Raw genomic sequence first — 9108 nt, forward strand, 5'->3', positions numbered from 1 at the left:
GAACATCACCCGCTTCACGTTCATACGAGCGGGTGGAGGGCCATTTAGATCGCCACCCCCATGGGGCTTACGCTGTGGCAGTTGTATCTTTCGCATGAAAGGAGGCATCTTTCTTCACACGATTCCGCTATTGGATCACCCACTGTATAGCTTTTAAAGTGTTGTTGATATTCTCTCTCTCTTGTATCATTTTCTTACTTTTGATTTGTCTGGCTATACTCATGTGAGATCTATATGAAATACCGTTTTTACCAAAAAAAAAAAAAAACAACGGTGGATTTGCGCGAAAGATTCAACCCTGATCCATGGATTAGATACGATACCTAGTGTACTGCACCGTGTGTGCCGAGTGAAGGGGGCGAAGAGTGATACACGTGGGAGCATTGGATAACCTAGCGAGGGGTGATAGAACTTATCCATACAGTGGAGTCATAAGGAGACGGTTTAAAAATACAATGCACCGTCCAGGGGGAACGAATTGCGATCTTTTTATTTGCCTTCATCTATTACTACCCATCCTTGTCCGTATAATTTATTTCTGCAACCTACCGTAACAATTTTTTTGCTTTCTATTTTTAGTTTTTGGTAAGGAATTAAAACTTTCCTTTCGGCGGTCGTGGTGGGAATATGCGCACGTACTTAATCATTTTTATGCGGGCACATGATCGGTGGTCTTTTTGGCTCTGAAAATACATCTGATCCATCCATGAATCCATGCGCTCCAATGGAGGCTAGAGAGCTAAGAAAGGAGTGGACGGATGACTTCACATTGCCGAGATGGATGCTGGATACGGCACACGCATAGAAAGTCATATACGTATAGGTTGGAGTTTGGGTTGCGACTCGCCAAGAGAACCACTATTTGTTTTTTTTTTTTTTTTAATTCTTTGGGGACGATACTGTCCTTCCCAAAATGGTGTGGATGGAGGAAGGAAAATGCTATAAATTTCAAAGACTTCCCATCTTTTCTTGTGCCACCAATTTGATCTCTCTCCTTCCTTTCTCGCCCCTCTCTTCTCTCTCTCTCTCTCTCCTTGCTGTCATCTTGCTCGATCACTTGCTTGCCCCCTCGTTAATTAGTTTGTCGAAGAATGGCAACCATGAACCGAAGCAATCTTGCTCATGGCAACACGCTGATGAACCTCAGTGCGACATTTCCCTTCCGGAACGGTAGACCTGCCACAACTCCAAGCTCAGAAGTCCCAATGGTCGTGGATCTTCGAGTCACATGGTCCCGCTTCTCGAATGAGAGCTCGGAGATTATGCACAGGTCCGAAGAGTTTATCTTTAGTTCGACCCTTGGCACCATTTTGCTCCCGCAAGCTCGACGTAGGGAAGTCTCCTACATGCTCTCTCACGTCCAGCATTCAGATCCCAGAGACAGCGATTTCTGGATCAACCAGATATGCTCGTTCGCTTCTCAAGCAGCCCCAGAAGCAGTGCAAAACCATGGTCTCGTGCTCGATGCGGATATTATTATCGACTATACCGACTTTCATGCATTTTTTGAAGGAATCCAGGAGATTAGCGAGCCGCTTACTTTAGGAGAAATATTTGAAGGCAAAGAATGGTTCGGCAACACACCGGACGGCAGGTCTTCCGGCAGGAAACTCGAGAAAGCTATCTATACAGCTGATGGTTTCCAAGAGAGTGAGTGCGTCATTTGTTTAGAGAAATTTGATCCAGGGAAGGAAGTTGCCAAGATGCCATGCTCTCATATCTTTGATAAGCATTGTATCGTTGGGTGGCTGGAGCGGAGCCCTCTCTGTCCTCTTTGCCGTTTTGAAATGCCATCTGGAACCGGGAAGGGAAACTGATGAGACTCGTCGGAGTTGCTTTTGCACCTCCCTTCTGTGCTGCTGTTTTGGTTTTCTTGTTTGAACTGATGCTGCATCCTATAGCTTCATGTTTAGCTTTAATTTCGTATGTCGATCTAAGGTTTGATCTTATCGTAAATTTAGCTAGATCTTGTTTTTGACTCTGCTTTTCGTTTTTTCTCTTGGGTTTATTATTTGCTCTTTTGGAAATTAGAGTAGATCTTCTTACATCAAAAGTTAATTATTTTGGTGTCCATTTCTTGAGATGAGATTAACGTCAACCGGATCAGTTCATTCCATTCTAGTTTGCAGTCCATCCATCTCGCAAGAATATATCTAGGTTGGTTCATTCACCTGTTAATTATCAGGTTATAGATCTAAATATTCTTGGAAAATTATTGTCTCACCCCCCCCTCCACGTACTCACGTAGAGGAATGCATGAATATGATCACGAATTTTCAAGAAAATCAACTCCATCACGTATGCGGCGAAGCAAATGAAGCCATAGACTGAACTGCCAACCGTACATGCAGTCTGGGGCTTAGGGTTTCTGTTGATGTATTTGTGGTGCATGGTGTCAGAATGTAACTATGGCGAGTTTTCCCGTTCTATAATATACCAAAGAGATATTTAAATACATAGAAAATGCGGCCGCTCTTGATCGGGATTCGGATTCTCATGAGCTTTCTGAACACTCCATCGTTGTTACGTTATTGTTTTTACACGTACGCTTGTAAAGGGGACAATGCTATCTCATGGACTCATGATCTAAACGCACGATCCATCTGTTCGCCTTTCTTATGTCGCTCGCTACAACCCAATCATTCGTGCGTCGAGCGACAACGATCACTCGAGAGAAGCAAACAAAAGTACAGTACTTTCCCATAAGGTCACCAAGATGGCAACGTACGTGCACAAATCAGACCAAACTAGCTTGCTCCGCGGATCAAAGTCGTATCAACCTACAGGATCAAGCCAAATTGCTATCAAGTATGATACATCATCTTGGTGGCCATGCTATCAAACAAAAAAATAATAATAAAGAAAAGAAAAGAAAAAACTGAGCTAACCACAATTAAACTCGATCAACCATCCTTGATTCAATTATTATTCAGAATAAATTATATATATACATATACATACATACATACATACATATATACGTGTGTATGTATCAAGATTCGCCGTCTCAGTACCAAACTTCGTATTAGTGCCATACTAGCATAGTGTAGGTATGAAATTCTTTTAACGTACTAAATGTCAATACACCACCGTACCGAATATTGTACAGTACGGTATGCTCCGTAGTGTCCGATTCAGATCAGTACAATATGCATATATATATATATATATATATATATATATATATATATATATATATGAGCCTGAACGCACTTCATAAGTCTTGGTTGCCTGTTGCTCTTTCAGCCTATTCCCCATAAGGTAAAATCCATATCCCCATATCACGAGCTTTGCTTATACAGTTGAATTACCCCCGACTTATATATATATATATACACACACACACATACATACATACATATATACACATATACATACATACATACACACACATATATACACATATACATACACACACATATATACACACACATACATACATACATATATACACATATACATACATACATACACACACATATATACACACACACATACATACATACATATATACATAGATATGTACCTTAACCCTGAGCCTGTTTAAGCAACTGCGGTGGGTTCGGCAAGTTGGGTCTAACCGGGTAGGATCCGGATCCGAAAAGAGGGAAAGGCGAAGCCAGAGGGTCCGTTAGATAAACATCCGGCGGAACACATGGCACGAAGCGGAATAGCACAGCTAATATGAACAGTAAGAGACTGGGAGCTGATGCAAGGCCTGATGACGTCATTCGGTGGGTGGACACGTAGCACCAGATATGTGGACCCGCCGTTTAAAGGACGAATCGAGACAAAACGTGTGAAGCCATCCCACTCGGTACGCTACCTTAAGACCCAACATAAAAACAAAATTAAAGCACAAAAAAATAAAAAGTTAAAAAAGAAAAAAAAAAGAAAACTTTAATCAGGTGCACCCCGGGACGAAACCACGTGTCTCCGAATTGGGTCCCACACCAACAAACGAGCGAGCCAAAATACACACGAAAAAAATAAAAAGCACTCCGATTCCGGTGTGCCGCCTCGAACAGCGTGCAGCGCCGCTTGCAAGGGTGGTCATTCAGTCGGTTTGTTTTTGCGGTGGGATTCGGGTTCCGTGAAATCCTCCTGGAACACCCCACACAGAGAAACATACAGAGATGACGTGGAACTACTAGGGAGTGACAGGTCATCCGTGTAATTTTTCCTCTGCGGGAGATTTTTTTTTTTGTGTGTGGGGGTACAGGGGGGCCTAGCATCTCGAGGGTTCGGCCCGGGTCTGACGGCCAATGGAAGGGGGACACGACATGGCCGGAGGGGGATGCTGTTGGGGGCGGTACAGCGAGGGCGGATCGGGAGCGCCGCGTTGGGTACCATTCAGCTTGCAACGGATGGCCACCGCTGGGTGGGCGCAAAATACGGAGGGAGGAGAGACTTGTGAGCCACCGCATTTACTTTCACCCACTTCTCCACCCTCGTTGTAACTTCCCCTCCTCCCCCACTCTCGTCCAAAACTATTATTATTGTTATAACTTGTAAAGAAGGAGAAGAATATCTTCGAGAGGCAAAAGGAAGCCCAGATATAATATAAAAAGGGAGAGCCCCCGGTATGGTGGTACTCATCCATGGTTTGGAGTTGGGTCTCTGAGAGGGGGAGAGAGAGAGAGAGAGAGAGAGAGAGAGAGAGAGCAAGAAAGAAAAGAGAGAGAGAGAGTGTGTGTGAACTGAGGTTAGATAGATAGATAGATAGATAGATAGATAGATAGAGAGAGAGAGAGAGAGAGGGTGGGGGAAGTGGTTGGGGTTGAGGGCGTTGTTGACGCTTTCGGTAACGGCAGCGGTGCCGGTTCTCGGAATCTCCGGGAGGTGCTCGATCGTCGACGTAACGATCGGCCCACTTCCGATTCCTGCTGGCCGGGGAAGGGAGCGGGGCTGCTGTTCTCAGCCATCTTTTTTTTTTGGCGGTTGCTCTTCTTTCTATTTTTTCCCTTCCTGTTCTGGCTTTTTTCTTTATCAGTTTCCCGTTTTTAATATATTTTCTTTCTTCGTTATCCGTCGTACTTCCTTAGCACCGCTTTGGTCTTGATTTTTTAGTATTTCAATATAGTATATTGTTTGTAGAATAGAAAAATTATATAATATATATTTCTTATCTCTTTCCATAGAAGGGAAGGGAGAAGAGGCAGGAGAAGAGAGAGGTCGGTGGCTTTCGCTGCTTCCTCGTAGAAGGGGAGCCAGTGGGTCCTGCATGCACTGCTTCTTTCCCTCACCCTCTGTCTAGTATGGTTTTGTTGAATCCCTCTCCCTTTTTTTTTGTTTAATTTCTTCTTTTTATAGTATCTTCTTGTTTTGTTCTTCCATCGTACCACCTCTTTCCTTATATGGTCGTCCAGGTTTTTCTTTCTAGTACTATTTTGTATATAATTTTTTTTTAAATAAGTCGATGAAAAAAATGAAGTCCTTCTTTACTTCCTACCTGCAGATAGTTTTTCCGTGTTGTGATTCCCCCCGGTAGGAAAGTAGGAATTTGAGAGGAGAGGAAGGGGAAAAAAAGGAAAAATACCAGAGAGAGTGAGAGAGAGAGAGCACTAAGAGTTCAGTGTTGGGGGAAGGCTTCGTTGGACGGAAAATGGAGTCCGAGAGTAACCAGCAGCAGCATGCAGAGGCTGCGGAGGAAGCAATGGCGATGGCTGCCGCCGCGGCGACGTCGGCGGTAGGAACGCCAGAGAACAAAGACAAGGGCAAGAGGATTTGGATTCCAGACGAGGGACCAAGCAATCCGACGGACGATCTCATGCTAGATATCGATGGAGACGATCTCATCTTCTCCGACGAGGCCTTCTCCTGCCTCCCCGACTTCCCGTGCCTCGCCGCACCGGCGGGGTCGCCTTCGTCATCATCCGCTTGCAATCTTTTCAACAACACAAGCCTCGCTTCATCCTCCTCGTCTTCTTCATCTTTTCTCTTCGCCCCGGACGGCGGTGGGAGCGGCGGGGGCGACCTGCAGGCGGTCGCTTCCTCCTCCAACTGTGGGAGAATGATGAGGTCGGAGGTGGCGTCCGATCTGTTGAGCATGGAGTTGGAGGGGCTCGACATTCTCGGCGACATCGGCCTTTTCGACCTCTCGGAGCAGTGGGACCCGGCGTCGCTGATTCCCGATAACATGACGATGAACGGAGCTGCGACAGCCAGCGCGAGTGGTCAGGAGCCGTCACTACCATTGCATGCTATGGCCGGAGAAGAAAGGCCACCCGGGGAGGCCGGAGTAGTAGGAGGAGCTGCCACGGGGGCGCCGTTCGCTGGACCGGAGGAGGATCCGGAGGAAATGGCGAGGGTGTTCTTCGAATGGATGAGGATCAACAGGGACGCCATCTCTCCCCAGGATCTGAGACAAATCAGGATGAAGAGAGCCACCATAGACTGCGCCGTACGCCACCTTGGCGGAAACAGGCAAGCCAAAGTACAGCTGCTGAAGCTCGTCCTCACCTGGGTCCAGGCCAACCATCTCCAGAAGAAGAAACGCCGCAGAGGCGAGAACGAGCAGCAAGATCGGCCAGAAGGGGTCGCGCAACCGCCGTACCCTTACAACCAGCAGCAGCCATTTGCTCCTCCCAATCACCATGTGCCTGTAATGTCCTCCGACGTCACAGCGAACCCTAACCCTAATCTCGACTACAGCTACGACGCCGATTCCCAGCGCAATGGTTGGATTCCGTATCACCTTGATCCAACGACCGGCGCCGCATTCCCAGTAATGATGCCGGTCTATGTCGGTGGCGGCGGCGGCAGCACTTCCGGCGGTGAGCCGGCATATCCTGGTGTGGCGGCGGCGGCGGCGGCTCCTTTCTCTTATCACCAAGGCAGCACCAGCAGCATTGTCCTCAACGGCCAGCCATTTTCTCCATCGCCTGACTTGCATGCAGCGGACCACACTGCTGCGGCGTGGCCCTCACAATATACTGCAGCTCCGGCACAGTACGTGCCATTCCCGGGCGCCGCCGGTTCCCATCCAGCTCCAATGCCGCAGGCACAGTACCCCGGGGGTTTTGTCAACCAGTACCCGGGCCATCCACTGTACCAGCAAGGACAGCAGGTCGGTGGGATGGCTTCGGCCACGAAGGAGGCTCGGAAGAAGAGGATGGCTCGGCAGCGGCGCGCATCTTCCCTCCACCACCACCGCAGCCAGCAGCAGCAGCTGCAGAACCATCACCAGGCCGAGTCGAGCTCCTCGAGAGCTCCCGCTGAAGGAGGGAGTAGCAGCTCCTCAAATGCTAATGCTAATAATAATAATAATAATAACAACAACAATAATAGGACCTGGGGTTTTTGGTCTTCTTCTTCCTCATCTCGTCAAAAGAATCCGATGATGGAGGCGCCGCCACCCCCTAAGTCCTCCATGCAACAGCCACAGCTGTCGCCATCCATGCCTCCACAGCAGCAGCAGCAGCAGCAGCAGAATTCGCACCGAGACGACGCAGCATCGACGGCTGACAGGCGGCAGGTGGGCTTCGAGTAATTTTCCATTCTTTCGTTGCATCGCTGTATGACCATCGAGTTGGTGGGACTAGTGGATTCAAGGAAAATGGTGAAATTGTTTGGATGTAGGGTTTGAAAGGAGAGAAGAATTTGAGGTTCTTGCTTCAGAAGGTGTTGAAGCAGAGTGACGTGGGTAGCCTGGGAAGGATCGTGCTACCCAAAGTGAGCGAAACCCGACACGGTTTGAATTAATAGTTGTTTCCATCCTTTCTCTGCTCTCAAGTTTTGCACCATGGAAGGGTTTCTTCTTTCTTCGCACAATGGGTTGAAGTATTTGATGTTGCTGTATCACCAGAAGGAAGCGGAGATCCATCTACCGGAGCTCGACACCAGGGACGGGATATCAATTCCAATGGAGGACATAGGAACCTCCCAAGTATGGAACATGCGGTACAGGTACTTGACGTGACAATACCGTTCTTTTGATTTGAGTAACGCCTCCCAAAAGAAGGAAGAACAAAAGTTTTTTCATTTAAAGAATGGTCTTCGTGACTAGTTTTCATTAAATCAACTATAAAGAATACATGGAAGTTCGATTATATTGATGCTATATATCTACTTCCTGCATGCATCACAAGTTGTTTTTGCTAATAATTTTCTTTTAAAAAAGAGAGCAAATAATCATCTGGTGCTACAGATTTTGGCCCAACAACAAGAGCCGCATGTATCTCCTGGAGAACACAGGTAAATTAAGTTAATTGAGAAGGAAGGCTTCTTCTTGTTCGATGTTTGTTCTGTTGATCCTTCATTGTTGCTTTTTGTCTCATGTTTGTGTTTGGGGGATTCAGGGGAGTTTGTTCGATCCAACGGCCTGCAGGAAGGGGACTTCATCGTCATTTACTCCGACATCAAGTGCGGAAAATACGTAATGGATAGATTCTCTACAGCTCTTTCTTCATGTTAAGCTTTTTACTCATGATAGGATGAATTCTGAAATTTTCAAGCGTTATGCATGCAAACGGACAGATGATAAGGGGAGTGAAAGTTCGTCCCCAGACCGAGAAGGGTCAGGCCAGCAGGAGCGTGGCTAGGAGTCATCTGAAGAGAAGCAACTGGGAGAGAGGCAGCACGTCGAGGATGAGGGGGAGCAGCGGCCACGATGGCATCAATGATGATCTGGGCATGCCCTCCTCTAGTACTGCTTCGCCCTTTGTGATCAAGAGGGAATCCAGCCCATGAAAAGTCCCTCGTTCCAGTCTCTACTTTGGTCTTTGTTTACAAGGACAGTGTTTTGTTGTAACTATTACAGGTTATATGCAAGTAGCTATCGACAATGATGTTATAAAGAGTTCCTGTGCTCTAACTGCTTAATAATGGAAGTTGATCAAGGGAAAATGCCATAATACCTGTTTTTCATAAAGATGGTTTTCCAGTGAGTGGATGGAGGACCTAATTGTCGAGTTAACAGTAATATTCAAAGGCCCTACTGCTATCATGGTTGGAAAAAAGTATGATCATATGCCCTGGTCTGTACTGTTCACGTAGAGTCACTGTTGGATAGTTAAGTCTTAGCAAAGATGATTCACAGTGTTTGAGTCTAAACCAGCAAGTATGAAAGGATTTTTGTGCGAGCAGTGACTCAAACGTCCATGAATG

At 46.7% G+C, this 9108-nt stretch overlaps 2 protein-coding genes across 2 annotated transcripts; both read left to right on the forward strand.

The window, feature by feature from the left end:
- The first annotated feature begins 1091 nt into the window (after positions 1-1091).
- LOC103705754 (RING-H2 finger protein ATL52-like) lies at positions 1092-1817 on the forward strand. The gene has a single exon (XM_008789604.2). The coding sequence runs from the start codon at positions 1092-1094 to the stop codon at positions 1815-1817; it is 726 nt and encodes a 241-aa protein (XP_008787826.2).
- Positions 1818-4769: 2952 nt separating this feature from the next.
- On the forward strand, positions 4770-8818 carry LOC103705688 (regulatory protein viviparous-1). Its single transcript, XM_039129995.1, has 6 exons — positions 4770-7477; positions 7582-7674; positions 7808-7908; positions 8150-8196; positions 8301-8377; positions 8479-8818. Exons 1-6 carry the CDS (start codon positions 5606-5608, stop codon positions 8689-8691), a joined length of 2403 nt encoding a protein of 800 aa, XP_038985923.1. The 5' UTR covers positions 4770-5605; the 3' UTR covers positions 8692-8818.
- Positions 8819-9108: the final 290 nt, after the last annotated feature.

The sequence above is a fragment of the Phoenix dactylifera genome, chromosome 9, assembly GCF_009389715.1.
Source record: "Phoenix dactylifera cultivar Barhee BC4 chromosome 9, palm_55x_up_171113_PBpolish2nd_filt_p, whole genome shotgun sequence".
NCBI classification, from domain to species: Eukaryota; Viridiplantae; Streptophyta; class Magnoliopsida; order Arecales; family Arecaceae; genus Phoenix; species Phoenix dactylifera.

Excerpts from the sequence above, each read along its gene's own strand:
- LOC103705688 (XM_039129995.1), top strand. The coding sequence starts at position 5,606 with ATGGAGTCCGAGAGTAACCAGCAGCAGCATGCAGAGGCTGCGGAGGAA. Across the intron at positions 7,478-7,581 it reads CGACGGCTGACAGGCGGCAG|GGTTTGAAAGGAGAGAAGAA; the intron begins GTGGGCTTCGAG and ends GTTTGGATGTAG. Across the intron at positions 8,197-8,300 it reads GTATCTCCTGGAGAACACAG|GGGAGTTTGTTCGATCCAAC; the intron begins GTAAATTAAGTT and ends TGGGGGATTCAG.
- LOC103705754 (XM_008789604.2), top strand. The coding sequence starts at position 1,092 with ATGGCAACCATGAACCGAAGCAATCTTGCTCATGGCAACACGCTGATG.